Below are 17,839 nucleotides of genomic sequence, written 5' to 3' on the forward strand. Positions count from 1 at the left end.
GCATACTAATTGACACCTTTTTTTATTGTGCAAAGCAAGTCCTTTCATGGAGGCGTAATTAAAAGGGCTGGCGAGGCTTTTATGGCACACGTTAGAACAGAAATTAGCCAATTACCATTTCTGTTTGAGGGGTGAAATGACCATCACCGTGCCTGAGTCTCTTTTATGTGTCCCACTTAATGGTTTTTAAATCCCTCCCCCCCAAATGTTTAGTATTCCAAGCTAAAAGAGAGACGGAGAGCACATTACCAGGCCAGAGTTATAAAACAAGCACAGCATTTGTTTTCCTGTACGCGTTGAATAATTTTAAGGGAAATTAAATCCACAGTCACTTCTGATTTTCATCCAGTGATACTCTGTGATTCACTCAGTCCTGATGTTCAAGTTTTAAGTTTATTCCTTTGCTATCCCTCAGCTGGGGAAATTACTCTCTGCATTGTACCCGCACACAGCATGCACACTGGGGCAGAGGGCTGCCTACTAGGGCGCCCAGGGAGCTGCGAGGGATCGGTGCCTTGCTCAGGGGCTTGGTGGAGGGATCGAACCGGCGACCCTCCGATCAGTCCAGAGCCGCAGTCTTTACTTGCTGCGTCAAGGACGCCCCAAAAATAACAGAACAAAAAAACAGGGGAGCGCGCGGACGCAGTCCCCCACTACCAGAAAGTCAAGATTCCCACATTTGGGGAATTTGCAGGGGTCAGCACAGCCTCAGCACACTGGCTGAGCCTCGCCCGGGGTGAACCACCTTCTCGATCATGGTATCTCCCCTGCCAGGTAAGTATGACAGAGGATGCACTGTAGCACAGAACAGCCTCTGGATGGTGGGACTGGCAATCTTAGTAAAAACAACTTTTAGATCAGCTCTGGATGTAATGACCCATTGCTTTAAAAAAGATAGTAAAAAGATTTACCATGTTCTGGCTGTGATCAGGCTTTGGTAAAGTAAAAGCACTGTGTGTAGTAAGTGGAGTAATTGCACCACCCTGTGGTTAAATGGGGATACAACATGTAGAGCAGGAGACCTGGTTCAGTGACTGAATTTGACTTGAGAGCTGCAAAAATCAGCAATAAACAGAGACGTGTTAAAGTGTGAGCAGGATCCAGTACTGGTCCAATGTGCATCTCACACAAATGTATGGAAACCTGAACCCTCGGTGCACATATGCTACAAGTTAAACAGGAAACACATCTGCATGTACATAGGTCCAGAACGTTTGTATGGAGGAAGCACATCAGACCTGCATCATTATCATTATTTGTACATATCTTAAAACATTTTGTGAGGATTATTTTTTCTTTTTTTTTTTTTTTTTGCTGTGTTTAGTAAATAGAGATGTAATTCTCTTCAGTACGTTGTGAGAAGAAGAATAAAAAATTACTGCAGCTTTATAGACACGTAGTGATGAGACTGTAACTCAACTGTAAAATTCATCACTTTGTTCCCAGGAAATGAAAAATAAAATAAAAATGAGACTTTTCTCTGCCATGTACAAACAGTATAAAATAAAATAACGTTCAGTGTTTGTGCACGAACCTGAAAAGCTGTAATGCTGCTTGTGCTTTAGAGAGAGACTGAATTACCACATGAACTCTTTTTCTTTTCAACATTAAAGACGCTTGATTCAGTTGCTGACTTGCTGAAACTCACTAACATGTTATTATGTGCATTTAAGTGAATAATGAAGGAACAATACCTGTAGCTGCACTGGTCCAGTGGAATAATGGCCCCGCTTCATACTGATGCTGCTGAAGTTTGATTTTCTCTCTGAGGACACTGTGAAAACTACAGGAGAGGAAAACCTTTTAAAACACACATCATTTCAACTCCTTTCAATCATTCAAGGTAGTTTCCAGCAGTGCACTGGTTAAACGTTAGCACAACAGAATGAGCTGAAATAAATTAAAACAATGAAAATGTCTCTGAGTCCATGAAAAGTCCGTCAACAACATTTCACACGATACAAACGATTATAGCAGTTACCGAGTGCGCCTCTTTGACCACATGTCTCCTGGCTCTGTCCATAGACTGTATAAGACATGGACCACATGTCTTCTGGCTCTGTCCATAGACTTTATAAGACATGGACGTAGCACCCGTGACGTCACCCATTGGTTTCGGGGAGTCGGTTTCGTGACCAAACCATGGGCATTGGAGCTGCGCCATCTTGGATTTTAGTGGGAGTGTACCTTCCATATTCGGAGGAGAGGCGGTTACTCTGCGGGTCAGCCGCGGTCAGCCGGCCGAGAACCCGGCCACTTAGCTCGGAGCAATATTTAATATTAACCGGCTTTCACCGCTGCCTCCATCCACTATCCACTTACAGCTACAGCAGCACACAAACCACAGCAGACGCTTACTGACGGAGCTGCTCTGTCCATGCAATGTCGGACTTTTTAAACAGAAAAATGAGACGGAATAAAATTGTAGCCTAGTATTCACACAATAAACGGACTCTGAGAGCACGGAACACACCGCAACAGCGTTCCTAACATTAGCTGCTCCGGTCCTCTATCTGTATCAGCAGCGACCAGAAAACGGCAATGAAGTCATAAGCTAGCGGGAAAATGCTATTACATGCTAATACATGCTAATTAGCGCAAACATCCAGGTAAAACAGTGAGAAATTTACTTACCGAAAAAACTGCAGCACAGACTCCTTCGACGGTCGGTTAGTACAGTCCACACTACAACAAGCCATACTGTCACAGAAACCTATCCGAACATTGGCAAACAAACACGGACACTGCAGCCCCTGTCAACCGCTGGACGTAGCCGGAGGCCTCTGGATGTAGCCGCCTAGCCCAGCCGATGCTTTAGCAAAGAGCTAACTGCCAGTGCCTGTCTATGGGGCTGTCACTCAACGTAACCACGCCCTAATGTATCTAAGAATTTAAGTGTTCAGTGTTCACAGAGGTGGAAACTATCAATAACAAAAAATGTACCAGGCTGTAAACATGTTTTTTAGGCTGTAAACGTGGCTATTTTAACATGGGGGTCAATGGAGAATTGCTCACTTCTGGAGCCAGCCCCCAGCGGCAGCCGAGGAACTGCAGCTTTTTGAACGCGGAAGCGATCCTCACTGCTGAAACCTACAACTGCCCCCTTGGCTCTGTCCCACAATTCCACAGTCCGTCTACCTTACCTATGGCACCTTACCGAACGTCATGTGACCAGATTATAATTTCAACAGGTTACAGTTCTGACAATGGATGTTTCAAATCCATTAAAAGTCTGATGACTGAGGATCTCTGTCTCTGATCACACTAAGATGTTCAATAATCTGACTTTTTGTGACAGCTCCCAGAACAGTTTGAAATAAATGATGGCAGTCAGGAGTTTGAGTAAGTGTCTGATCAGAAGCCCAGATACGTGAGTAACAGTCAGGTTCTGTATGGCTGTGCAGTGACAGTACACTACAGACACACTGGGATTCCAAAGGCTCGGCGATAGACGAGGTTAAAGAGACAGTTCCTGCTTTTCTGCCTTTCAGCCACTAGGTGTCACAGTCTGACCACAGATCTCACGCTGCTCATGAGGACAAACACAAAGTAGAGGCCATTGTCCAACTATTTTCAGGTGTAAGAAGATTGAAAGGTTTTATAGTTTTAGATAATTATGTAATTGAGCATGTATCTTTGATTTGATTAGGATTTTTATAAACAGAATGTGGCAATGAGGAAAAAACAACAGCTGAGAGACTGTAGCCTCGCTTTTCTAATACTGTAGGTCTACGTGAGCCTACAGCTTGTGTTAGATGAAATATACAATCATGGAGCCCTGAGGCCTTAGAGGCAGCCTGTGAAACGCTCTGGGGATTCTCCCAAAAGGTCAGCAGCTGCACCGAGGCCTCTGAGTCACAAAAAAGCAAAGGACATGCACACAACAAGCTGGCAGTCTGCATGTCACCATGGGTGGACAGACAGGGGGGAACAGAGAGGGGTTATCACACAGGTGTATAGCAGCCCAGTCCCTTAAATCACGTGGTCTCGAGGCTTCAGTTCACTACATTTCAATTTCATGTACAGAGTTAAGCTTTAAGCTTTACTTGCCTGTATTGTTATATTGTCTGTCCTTTCTTTCAGTCTGTAACCTGCATTAGCTGTAAACAGTCCAGCTGTTCAGTCTCAGGACGTCTGTCCTCCGGGCTGGTTTCCATACACCTCCACTCTTCACCCAGCATAAATCTGTCTCTCAGTATGTGAGCTTATCCACCTCAGCAGAGTGCCATGGCATTCTACTCTTTCAGGGTCTGGCTACATTCTGCAAATCAACAAACAATGAGGCCATCCAGAATCAATAAGGACAGAAGCACCTAAATTTGAGGCTTGTGTTTTTCATTGAAAATATGTGAAACATTATTCTTCTGTGTTATGCTCAACACATAGTTCATTTTCCCCCATGTTTAATATACTAGTAGTCATTCTCATAAAGAGCCATACAAATATGAAGCACTGCAGAGTTTTCCATGATCATCTTTATTCCTCACTGGCAAGAAAAACTGTGAATTTCTTCTGCTAATCTGAGCTTTGGCAAACCCTCCTGAGAGAGCACCTTCCTTCACGACAACTTCTCTGTAGCTTTACATACAAGCTCATAAATGCAGGTCACTCTTTTGTCTCACAGCAGTGATTTAAAGCGCTGTCAGCTTGAAGATCTGGACTTAGAAAATGCAGGTGTTTCCTTCCTTACCTGCAATACATTTGTGGTCATGTCTGTGCATGTTTTCTGTCACTGTGAATCATTTTGTAAATGTGTTGGTTGGTTATACCTGTTTTATTTTAAAATGTAAAGACTTTCCTCATGCTCAGTGACAGCTCTGTGTGGAAGTAAAGAGAAGCTGTCATTATTTGAACTTTTCAAGCAATTGAATAGCCCGTTTTTAAATGTATAATGAGTTGAATTTTTCGTACCACTAATGTATTGGGTAGTACTTTGAGAGTATTTTACTCTGAAGATTCCACTTCTAAAGTTACACGTTTTATACTCCCCTCTTTCAAAATTTTTGCAATAATCTCATTTCTTTTTTCTTTACTGATGCTTGTCTCATTTTTTTTCTTTCTTTCATTCCTTCTTTTTCTTCAGGCTCGATGGATGTTGTTGGTTTAGTTGCACAACTCAGATTACAATGGCCTGTCTTTAGCCCCGCAGCCTTGTGTCCTCATTGTACATCTGCATCAACTGTTCTGACAGAAAACCACCACTAACAACATCAGCTCTGTGATTTCAACATAACAGAACTGTGAGGAGCTGGGTTCAAACCTGAGAGCGGCTCAACAAAAGGGCCTCAAGCAGCAGATTAATCCCTGTGTTTCTGTGCACGGAGGTGAGTGAAAACATCTCTGTAACGTCATGTAACATCTTCTCCTAACTCACTAATGCTATGCAGGGCTTAAAATGACAGACCTGTTTGTGTTTATGCACAATGAACGTCCCCGTCAGCTGTTCTCAGAGCTGCTGCTGAAGTGCACAGACTTGTTTTGGAGGAGCCAGTTGTCTGCTGAGCAGCACAGTAACCTTGATGTCGGCCAAGTTTTTCTATATGTCAGATACATTCAGCAGTAAATACTTACAGATAATTATTGGATGGCAGACAACACATTTTCAACTGCAAAAAATCTTTACATGGTGAGTCTGGATCTGCTGCTGTGGATCTACTGCCCCATTACCAGCCTCATTAATCATTATTATCATTCCTACGATTAGTCTGACCATCATTAGTTCCTTTATTGTTGTTGTGTGCATTGTGATTAGTCATCAATCAATCATCAAGCATACCATTGTCCTCTCATTACTTTTAATCTTGCTCTTCATGAAACCTGTCACAAGTCCCCCCCCCCCCCCACACACACACACACTCGCTTTAATTTAATTTAATTCAGGAAGAAGCGTCAGTTTATAAACTCTTCACGTTTTGTGATTTGTAAATTCTGTGCTCTAAGTACAGTCCTACATCCCACTGAAGTGCAGAGAAGTATCAGTGTGGTGGAGATGAACACAAACCTATGGTAAAATAAAGTAGCTCAGGTCTGAGTTGAATGCAGTACGTGAGTGTTCGGTGTAATTAAGCACTGATGAATGGGTGAATGGGTGAATCGCGGCCGTTGATTGTAACTGAACAGTTAATCCTCTGAGAACAAACTGTTCCGTTTGTGATTTACCGTCGGCAGAGGGCGCGTGACTTGTTTATCACGTCCCTACGGTCCGCGGTCTCCTCAGGTGTGTGTGTGTGTGCGTGTGTGTGCGCGTTATTTGGTTTAATATTTTTCACGCCTCGCACACGCTGATCAGAGAACAGTGCGTGTGTAAAGCCTGCCTTTGTTATCCACAGAGAGCTCTGCATTTCCGCACCACGGGCTGATCACGTTTTCTCCGGACCAATCAGAGGCGGCGCTGATTCTCGGCAGCGCTATAAATTCAACGGTGACTCCGAGAGAAGTAGGAATGAACAACAAAAGACACCTTCAGCCTGAGCACACATCTGAGGACTCTTTTCAGCTCCTGATATTTTTCTACACTTAACAGAAGGTAAGGGACCTCAGACCTCAGACCCTCGGACCTCAGACCCTCAGACCTTTATCCATCACAGACATCTGCAGCTGCTCTGGTTTCCTGTTATTGTGCTGATGTAACTTTCCCCTTTGTTGCAACCTGTCATGTCAGTGTTTTGATGTTTACTTTCCAACATGTGTGATCTTTAATGTTACAGTGTGTGTTGTTTTCTTTGCTTTTATTAAGCAGCCATTTGAATTAGAGCAGTAAAGGAGCAGGTTGTTGCCTGAAACCCTGAGGATGTTGTTGTTGTTGTTGTTGTTGTTGTGTATTCTGTAATAATGTAGTTATTTTCTGTCAGTAACACTCACTCTAATCTGTCTTGTCTGAGCCTCATGTGATTTTGTCTCACATCCTGATCGAGTGTCCCACTGTGTGAAGCTTAGTGTGTGTGTCCTCTTCACTCTGCAGGTCTCGGGGTTAAGAAGATGGCCACCTCAGCAAGTTCAAAACTGAACAAAGCTGTTAAGCAGCAGTACATGGATCTCCCTCAGGGGGACAAGGTCCAAGCCATGTACATTTGGATAGATGGGTCTGGAGAGGGACTGCGCTGCAAGACCAGAACTTTGGATTCTGAACCCAAGACGATTGAGGGTAAGATCTGGCACCAGTGTGATCAATACCAACATTGATAACATCATGCTGCAAAACAATGATTAAATCTATTATTAAGATTTTGTTAAAGATCATTGATGTGAGTTGTTTCCCTCCATCAGATCTTCCTGAGTGGAACTTTGACGGTTCCAGCACCTACCAGTCCGAAGGCTCCAACAGCGACATGTTCCTGATCCCTGCAGCCATGTTCAGGGACCCGTTCAGAAAAGACCCCAACAAGCTGGTGCTCTGTGAGGTCCTCAAATACAACCGCAAACCTGCAGGTGAGCAGAAGAAGAAGAACAGGCCTGAGCGTTATTGTGGTTCGAGCGGTCTGAGAGCTGAGACTGTATGTCCGCTAATTTCTGATGCTGTTCCAACAGAGACCAACCTGCGCCACACCTGTAAACAGATCATGAGCATGGTGGAGAATTCCCACCCGTGGTTCGGTATGGAGCAGGAGTACACCATCCTGGGCACAGACGGACACCCGTTTGGATGGCCCTCCAACGGCTTCCCAGGTCCACAAGGTGGGTGTCAGCTTTGTGGCTTGCCTCATTGTTTACTGAAATATAATTCATTAAAAGCACTAACGACCGGCTGAGTGTTAATATTTAGTTTCTTTCCACCTGATTAGGGCCTTATTACTGTGGAGTGGGAGCAGATAAGGCGTATGGACGAGACATAGTGGAGGCGCATTACAGAGCCTGTCTGTATGCTGGGGTTCAGATCTGTGGAACCAATGCTGAAGTCATGCCAGCTCAGGTATTGTCCGCTTATTATTTTTCTGCAGTTTTAGTTGTCAGATTGTTTAATAATCAGTTAATAATCCTGTGTGTGTTGTGTGGCAGTGGGAGTTCCAGGTCGGACCTTGTGAAGGTATCAACATGGGGGACCATCTGTGGATTGCTCGCTTCATCCTGCACAGGGTCTGTGAGGACTTCGGTGTGGTGGTGTCCTTTGACCCCAAGCCTATCTCAGGGAACTGGAATGGTGCTGGCTGCCACACCAACTTCAGCACAAAGGAAATGAGAGAGGACGGTGGACTGAAGTAAGGACCAGTTTTAACAGAGTATTAAGTAACGTGTTACAGTTTTAGGATTTTGAATTTGGGTTTTTAGCGTCTTCCTAAGCCCTTCTGTTTCTCACAGAGTCATCGAAGAGGCGATTGAAAGGCTGGCAAAGAGACATCGGTATCACATCAGGGCCTATGATCCCAAAGGCGGGTTGGACAACGCCAGACGCCTCACCGGTCATCACGAAACCTCAAACATCGACGAGTTCTCCGCCGGCGTGGCCAATCGTGGTGCCAGCATCCGCATCCCTCGCTCGGTAGGGCAGGAGAAGAAGGGCTACTTCGAGGACCGCCGGCCGTCCGCCAACTGCGACCCTTACATTGTCTCAGAGGCTCTGGTGCGCACGTGTTTACTAAAGGAAGACGGAGACGAGACCAGAGATTACAGCAAATGAACAGTCTCAAACAAAGAGTCATTGCTAGTACTGTATTTAGCCTATTTTCAAGTCTCTACAAATTGATCTTTGCCTTTTTAGAAATTTTTTACTTGACAGATGAAATGATGAGGTAGCCCTGCGGTCTCTGTGCATTCAGTCATGTGCAGGAACTTTTTTATCTCGAACGTAAACACCTCCTTTCTGTCAGCAGTGCATTCTGTCATGGTGGACGGTGATTTGTATTGAAATATGCTATCGTAACGTGTTTAACTTGTACTAATGAAAAGTGTCTACATGCTGCAGGGTTTCGCTGCAGACCCTGTTACTCTGACACAAAGGATCCCAAAGGCATTTGAATGTTCAGCTGTGTTCATGCTGTAGATAGCTGAGGTCATTATGTAAGCCAATCTACCTTTGCATGCTTTTGTTAATAATGCATGTCTGTTTTTACACTTATTAAAAATATCTTTAATAAACAGTCAACATTTTTACATCTGCCTTGTGTCTGCACTTTGGTCTCAGATGTGTTGTGTTTTGCCTGGAGTTCCATTCTGACAGAAACCGGTTTGTCACATACAGACGATCAGCTGATATGAATCTCTGCAATGTGACCGGTCATAAGAGAAAATGCTCTGTAACCTTTAACAAACGGTGCTTAATTAAAACAAGTGAAGTCCACACTTTTCTAATTATTCAAACAACTGAACAAACCAGAGTGAAAAAAAAAAAATCAACATGACGTCAAACCTTCGAAGAGGTTTCAGCACATTTATCATTTACTGTAAAGGTGGTGACAGTGTGCATGTGAGCAAGCTGACTTTGCTGACTCTGCATGGTTTGCTATTCCTTAGCACGTCAATCCAAGAATAGTGCGTAGTGCATAGCTGTCGTCCTGACATGTTATTCTGACACAAGCCTGGATAACCTTTGAACTAGTTCTTAAAAGCAGGTCAGGAAAGTAAAGAGGGGATGGAGAGCTCCTGCCAAACCTGTGATCCTGCTGCATTCAGCTGGAGCAGGCAGTCGTACCGTGCTGTATCACTCAGTGTGTTGCATTAGTTTCTTAAACCAAACTAAGTGAACTAATACACTTTATGTGTCAGTTCTATAAATACAGCTTGAACTGATGATTAAAATGTAACGGATGTCTGGTTTGTTAAACCACATTTAAAGGCTTGTGCATACTGTGTTCTCCTGTACTGCTCACCATGTTGTTATTGTAGTGAGACTGCCTCATTCAGTGTCGTGACTGCCTCTAGTTTCACTTAATTCGTACCATGTTACACATGTCATAGGCTCCTCTCATTCTGAAAATGCTGCCACAGACTTGATTTGAAACCAGGATGATGCACTAAATATACAGTTTCCATACTGAGCTGATAAGGCTGAGTCATTCAGGTCCAACGTGTTTTCTTTCCAAAATTTAAAAAGCACTGCTCTCAGGGGATTTAGCTCCAAACAGACTTACAGGGTTGTTCTATCCTTTTTGAGCTTGTTTTTCTCAGCAGGTTTTCTTCACTTGTTCCATTGTGTAAACCAGTTTTTCAGTTTATAGGTCCATAGAAACATTTCTGCGAGTTCACCAGGCCGTCCTCTGCTCACCTCCAACACGTTCACCGCTGCTCATCATTTTCTCTCACATGAAAATCAAAGATCTAAAACATGCTTGAAACTGATAATTCATCACAGAGACCATCACGTCTGCTAACGTCTCCTGCTGTAAGACTAGTTATAGGAGGATTATTCAAAAATCTACTCAGCATTAAAATAAAAGAAGTGACGTGAATGAAAACAGCATGTTCGAGTTGCTAATCTTAGCAATCTTAGCAATTTATCCTGAATTTAACATGAATGACCATTTGTGTTTATTTCCGTCTTACGACCATGAACTGGGATCACTGGTGTCACTGGGGTGACAGTGAGACCCAAATAAGCTCTCCAGTAAAAGTTGCGTCTCACGCTCTACATCTTGTCCAGTTGTGAAAAGGTCACTTTAGAGACACATCACAAAAACTAGACAACATTTTCTCACAAGCAGCTGGTGAAGGAAGGAGCTGTGGCCTCTTCGTTAGAAGACCATGTATCTGCCATGTACAGATCTGAATGAGTGCACAAAGACAAGCTAAGAAGAATCAAGCAAACACATCAGAATGAAAGAAAGGCCAAGTCTAAAATCCAAAAAGGATTTAGAGCTTCATGGGAAAACACAGTGAGCTTGGGAGGTTCCTGTGTTCGTTTCATGCTTTACTCTGTAAACTGTACAGAATTACACCATGACCAAGAACTCACAGCACGTTCTTGGTTCTGTGTCCACAGCTTAGTTATCAATGCAAGCACATTCAGCTTCAGTTAAAGTCGGCCCTCACTTGGTCAAATTAAGGTCTGACTAGTAAATATAGTAGTAATAGATAGAATACTTCATTTATTACAATGGGAAATTCCACAGACGTAAGTGTGTTTGTGGGGACCAGTGTGTTGCATCTGACTGTTTGTGTGCACTCGTTTATTTTGTCTCATGAATTCCAACTAATGTCCTTGTCTGTGTGATTACGTGTGATTACGTTGTCTCAGGCGTGCGACCAGAATGAAGCTGCATTTGGCCTCAGTCAGAGCAGTGAGGTCTGGGTGGTCAGCCTCTCTGTGGTGGGACTGTATAACAGCTCTGTTACTGCTCTGTATTTCCTTCTTCTGGATTTAGCCGTTGCAGTGTGTGTAGTGGAGTTTTCTTTTCTTTCTACAGCAATCTGAGAACACACCAAATTCAATTTGGCACAGAGTTCACTTCCAAACGAGTCCAAGGTCCAAATCACATTCTGTTGGTCTACGTCTACAAACTAAGCTCATGAAATCTCATTATAGATGCACAGAGAAATATGAGACAAAATCACAGACGCACAGTCAGAAGGACATTTTATCTAAAGAGACAAAATAAGACATTCGAGCATTAAACCAGCTGCAGTGACTGAGGCTGTGAGCACATACTGTAGGAGTTGGATTCCCACTTGTAAAGCCTTGCTTGCATGTGCACATATTGTACTGCATATTCACTGTTGCACAACATATTCAAATGTTCCTCTCTCTCTCTCTCTCTCTCTCTCTCTCTCTCTCCTGTTTTATCCTATGTTACTTGACACCATTGTCCTGTCTGAACAGAGGGATGTGAAAGTGTGTGAATGCTTCACTTTAACAACAATATGAGGATAAACACTGATATTTCAGATAAACTGGACACAGCGGAGGCCTCGTGGAGGAAAACATAACGCCTTGAGCCTCGTTTCCATGGCAGCCTGAGTCTGAGCTCAGGCAATCTGGTGTGTGGACAAGAGGCGGGGGTGGTGCTCCATACCAGGCTATTACATAACAACAGGCAGGTCAAGGGTATGTATAGTGCACAGAACAAAGAACGCAGTTTACAAACCACCACTGTGGGTCTTTTTAAAAAAAGCCCAGAGGAGAAAGCGTAGTTTCACATATCAAGACATTCTACGTAATCTCACTTTGACCTTTAATCACACAACACAGGCTATACATGGTAAATAAGAAGGAATCTGAACTGCAATTCAATCAGAGGCTCTCGACCTAATCAGATATCTTGAGTCCAAACAGTAAATGAAGCACCATCCTTAGCTGTGTTAGGTCTAATCACATCACATGAATCCAGTCTCTTCTACTCTGGGAGCCCTTTAGCCCCAGCTATCACCACTATCACTGGTGACAACAGACTGTGTTGTCTGTGTTTCATCCCCACCCCCTCACCCGAGCCCACCGTCACCAGCACTCACAGACCCATTGGTGGATTTGGGAACACGCATTGTAAACTGTCGCAGCATGGCTGGCCCAACCGTCGGAAACTTGAGCAGCTGTGAAAGCAGAGCCGCACAGACGGAGAGGTTAGAGAACCCTGGACAGAGCAGACCACCACCAACAAACACATGGCACTTTCACCATGGGAACTGTCCTGACTGTCATTATTAAATCTGACTTTAAAGCTTCAGACTTAGACTCTTCAGACTCTGCACAGTTTCTAGAATACTATCTCCAGCTCCATAGCAGGACACAACAAGGCTCACGTAAGGTTACATCCAAACCCAGCACAAAAAAACCTCAGACCTCCAAATGTTTGGACAAGGAGATTCTTTGTGAGCTTGCATGCATGTCCTATTAAGTTTGGCCATCCTGCTGCACGTGCACCACAGCTGACCCACTGATAGGAAACATGAGTGAGTGGAAGAAGAAGCGACAGGCCTAAGAGGCTCGATGCATTTTAACATAAAAACATCATGTAAACGGCCACATTCTCATTTCACAGGATGCACGGGACAAATGATTTGTGTCACAGTAACTGTGTCACGCTTGAGACAGAGGGACAGAAAAGTCTAATCCTCACTGCACCAGGCCAAGAAATAGTCCAACATATAAACCCCTGTTTTGCTTTTGAATGACTTAAACAAACCAGATGAAAGGCTAAATATTCTGGATTTATGCCGTGTCGTTCAGATGGTAAACGAGTAGCCTGTGAGTTGTAATTCCAAGTTGAAGATATTAAGGACATCTGATTGTTACGATATCTCCCACTGTCAACAAACTGCTGGCTGCACAACCACCATCACTACAGGTTACATCAGCTAATGTAAAGGGACCTACACACCATCTGTTTGTGTCTGGTTTCATTTAATAAACTGGAACAAATACCTAACACAACTAATGACTCGTTTCTGCTACAAGATTAGCAGCAGAGAGTTTCAACAAAACAAGGTTTTCTTGTTTTTCCAATTTTGCTGACATCACCTAAACGCAACATGAGGTGGGTGTTTTTACCTTTGGACAGAGCTATTGTTCCCCTGCGTCCACTCTATATGCTAAGCTATTTACAGAGGAGATATTTTCAATTTGCTTTCTTGCCAAATTACATGAGAAGATCAATACCACTCTCACATCTGTTACAGCCAGCAGCCTGTTAGCTTAATGTATTGCTTATGTATTATTGTAGAGTGCAATTGGCTGTAACCAAGAAAGTCCCCACCAAGTGGATTTCTCTGTGGTGTCTCAGTCAGAAGAATCCGTACACTGCTGTGGTTCATTCAGGTGTCCAGCTCCTGTCTGAGGCGCAGACAGTTTCTACAAACGTCTCACTTTCTGCATTTTTCTCTGTTATGTTCTGTTTCTTATGCTAACATTTTTGTTTGCATCCACAGAGGAGCCGCTCATGAGACGGGTTATAGACAGGAAGTTGTTTAAAGTTAACAAGAAAAGCAGAAGTGCTTCTCATTCAAAGCAGGTTTTCACATCATACTGCTGACACATACAAACAGCAACACAATCATGAATGTTAGATCTGTCAGCCACATGCCATGGAGGTTTGTGCTGTATCCATTTCAGTGTGATGATGTGTTGGATTCATGTTTGAACAGAGTATAAAGTGAGCTGACCTGGACTAAAAGCCATCGCAAACAGGAGAAGCTGTAAACATGGGCCAAAGCTTCACCTGGTTTTCTCCTCAGTGTTAGACCCGACTGGACACGTCTTCCCTGAAAGTTTTTTTTTCCTGATCCTGCTTTGCAGAATTCCCTGGTGTCAGGTTGCCCAGACACAGCTCAGAAAAAAAGTTTTTATAATGACTTCACATGACAAACAAGTCTCTGTCCTGTAGGACAAACTCATCAGCACTCCTCTCTAACTCCTCTTTTGTTTGTTTGTTTCACAGTTGATCTGAATAGAATTAAACTACATCAGTCAATCACTGTTAACTTACAGCTCTGATGTGTTTTAAATAAAACTAACCCACAGCCAGTTGTTTCTCCAGCTTCCTCCCACAATCCCCAAAACATGTACGTTAGGTTAACTGGCTGCTCTTCATTGCCCCTGAGTGTGAGTGTGTGTGTGCGTGTGTGTGTGTGTGTGTGAGTGTGTGTGTGTGTGTGTGTGTGTGTGTGTGTGTGGTTGTCTGTCTTTGTGTGTCAGCCCTGCGATCATGGCGACCAGTCCAGGGTGTACCCCGCCTGACAGGCTCCAGCTCTCCTCCGACCCTGACGGATGGAGCGGGATAGAAAATGGATGGATTTGTTCACTTTCTTTCTGAACACTTCCTTTCCCTGGTCCTCTTGTTGATTTTTCTCCTCCTTCCTGCAGTTTACAACCCCCCATTCCAACCATGAAGGCAACACCTCCCCCATCCTCCAGCCACAAAGATAATGGAATTTCACAAAGGTCACACAAGTACCCACAGGGCGAGCAAAAACCAGCCATGTCAGAGCCACGACTGTGGGCCTGATGGAACGAGGATAACACTTCATCCAGCCGCTCTGGGAAAAGGTTCTGTCGCTGCTGCACCTTTAGCTTCTTCATAGAAATTTTCCAAAAAACATATTTTATATTGTTTAATGTATTTTATAAATCCAAAATGCCATGATGAGTATTTGGTTTCCCAGCGGCAGTCAAAGGCTTAAACCATGTTAATAACTGGGTCATGCTCTACACACTGAGCTTCACTGAACCACATGCTATCCTGTGCTAAGAGAAGACGTGCCTGGGACAGAGGCAGGATGTTCCTGTTTGCCTCAAGCATGAGGTCAGCTGAAGACAGGATGATGTAATGCTTCATTTTTTTAAAGCATAAGCTGATTTTTTACCTTGAGACAGAGCCAGGCTAGCTGTTTCTCTGCGCTAAGCTAAGCTAAGCGTCTCCTGGCTGTAGGCTCATAGTTAGTGGACAGACATGAAAGCAGTATGGACATCCTTATCTAACCCTCAGAGAGAAAAATAATGAACATGTTCTCCGTACACAGTACTATGGAGCTCGCACCAGAATATGAGCTGCTGCCTCAAATTTCCTCCCAGGTCACATGTTTTTAAACCGTACTGAGTTTCAGGACACGGACAGTCAGCTGGGTGGAAACATGAGGTTTCTGTGTGGACTAACACTATACAACAACTAAAGCTAAGGTTCAGTGTGTGCAGTAAATCAAACTCTGCTATGAATGTGAATCTACCTTTAATTGTTCCTGTGGGTTAGTCAGAGCCTAAGGACTGTCGCAATTTACCATAAGCCTTTAATGATACAAAATCTGATGCTTCTCCACTGTCACAGCCAAGTACATGTCAGATTCAACTGCCAGTGACAGGATGTAATAACAGAGAAAGGTGAATTAGACTTGGACAAGCTCTGTCGTGTAGATTAGATTGGCAGAGTCATGAAGAGAGTATGGAATCAGTGTGAAATGAGAAACTACAGGTGTGATAGAAGCCGTAAGTACAACCAGTCCCACTGCCTTTTTAAAGGACAGATAACAAAGACGGCAGGATTTCCACAGGCAGATCCAAGATGGAGGCACACGTTAAAACTAGGAACCCTGTCGGACCCTGTCCCTGTAAGCTGATCCCCTCCCAGCAGTCCCAGGGAAAAACACTCACTGTTCAGTAATCTGATTAGTTCTTTTCCTTACTGACATGTTTTTACTATAACTTTGTTTTCCACTATATTTAAACTGTATGTTCCATACATTAGAGTAGTAAGTTCTGCTTGCCACTGACGATGCGACGTTTGTCAGCCTGAGGTTCACTGTTCACTGTCTGTAACACATAACCGACACAGTCAGTTGGTAAAGTGTTTACTCTGTGTTTGTACACTGTTTGATAAGGGCTAGGTGAAAGTGGGAGTGTGCTGAGGCCGGCTACTTACTGTGTGATTAGATTAAGATAATCAGTGACTACACCAGCTGATGAAGACAACATCTACATATGAAACCAGGTTGTTCTCATCGCCCTTCACTTTTTTTTATGAGGTAAAATATTAAAATAAACATGGACCAAAAAGACAAGCAACTGTGAAATGTAAGTTCAGTCTGCACAGAGAGGTACAGCACAGATGGATATCCCACTGGGTACAACTTATGCAACTGGATGCACAGCGAAGAAAATCCAACAATTTGCACTGCTAGAGAAGGTCTGTGGAAAATTCCAAGGTCGGGTATGTTCTCAATTAAGGCAGTTCACTCCACCATGAAATTCAAGACCCTCCCCCAGAATGACTCTGCACTTTTCTTGTGCAGAGTGCCAGCGGGTTACATCTGAATCAATGAAATGTTCATTCGTGTCAAACTTAGCAAAACATATTAAACTTAAATTCTTTAAATCTATTGATCTCTATTAATGTCCTTATAATTCCAGTGTGTCCTGCTAAGTCACATTCATACTGAGTTGAGTCAGGACAGAAATTCAGTAATGACGTACAGATTATAAATGAATGAACAGTGTTTGATTAGAGCTCTGTCTTCTCATATTGAGTGTGAGGGAGAATGCACATGCCTTCTTCCTTTGAAGCAGTCGTGAGGGAACAACACGTTCCTGACTGGGGGTCTGGAAGAAACACAAACAGCCAGTAAACTAACAAACCACAGCCTTTTTAAAGCCATCAGGGACTTCCTGGGTGATGCTCCTCAGGTTAGTTGTTAGTACAGCTTCGGCATCCGGGTTCGTTTATAACGTCACTACAAAAAGCACTTACGTAACATCCACCACAGCTTTGTTGTGACAGCTTCCAGCTGACAAACACACAGACACCAAGTCATGAACATTTCAGCTCACTCTGACCAGCTTTAATCTGAGATCACTTTGAATGAGACTGACCTTTTTTATCACTATGATTTATGTATGAAGAGATTCACTGCTGGAAGCTTAAAGTACGGTTCAAACATGGAACCTCATGAATTCTGTTGGGAACAAATGGCTTCAATGGGTTGAAGCCCGTTGCAAACTGTGTTGTACAACACATACATATGCAAAGGGACTCAGTTATAAAACTTAAATTAGAAAGAATGGAGCTGCCAGTCATAACGTTGGCCAACAGACCAACCCACTCTTGTGCTTTTGCCTTTTTTAAAAACATATTGAGACTTTTCATGTGATACACATGATTTATTTTCATGTGATACATCACATGTTCCAGATACCTCCACTGGAGGTCCATTAACATTATATCTGAAAACTTACATGAGTAAATTTACCTGTAAACATATATGTGGTGTTGATGTGTGGGAAACTCCAGAGAGGAGAAACTCCACAGAGAGCGAAGCTTGATATGTGCAGATGAACACGGCTCATCTACGTTTAAAACAAATGTTTGTAAAGATGCGTTGTTGAGAGTCAGATTTCAATCTGCTGTCCTGGGAAAATGCACAGAGCAGTGCAGCCCAGCACTGAAAGCCCTGTCTCCGTTTCTGCCTCCAGGCCAGTGAGCACTACGCC

General features: G+C 43.5%; 1 protein-coding gene and 1 non-coding gene across 2 annotated transcripts; one reads left to right on the forward strand and one right to left on the reverse strand.

The window, feature by feature from the left end:
* Positions 1-625: 625 nt before the first annotated feature.
* LOC121183985 lies at positions 626-782 on the reverse strand. Its single transcript, XR_005894258.1, has one exon. It is a non-coding gene; the product is annotated as a U1 spliceosomal RNA (small nuclear RNA).
* Positions 783-6,370: 5,588 nt separating this feature from the next.
* Positions 6,371-9,174, forward strand: glulb (glutamate-ammonia ligase (glutamine synthase) b). Its single transcript, XM_041040945.1, has 7 exons — positions 6,371-6,526; positions 6,962-7,144; positions 7,267-7,428; positions 7,528-7,674; positions 7,782-7,909; positions 7,996-8,195; positions 8,296-9,174. Exons 2-7 carry the CDS (start codon positions 6,979-6,981, stop codon positions 8,612-8,614), a joined length of 1,122 nt encoding a protein of 373 aa, XP_040896879.1. The 5' UTR covers positions 6,371-6,526; positions 6,962-6,978; the 3' UTR covers positions 8,615-9,174.
* The last annotated feature ends 8,665 nt before the right edge of the window (positions 9,175-17,839 follow it).

This window comes from Toxotes jaculatrix, chromosome 6 (assembly GCF_017976425.1).
Source record: "Toxotes jaculatrix isolate fToxJac2 chromosome 6, fToxJac2.pri, whole genome shotgun sequence".
Taxonomy (NCBI): Eukaryota; Metazoa; Chordata; class Actinopteri; family Toxotidae; genus Toxotes; species Toxotes jaculatrix.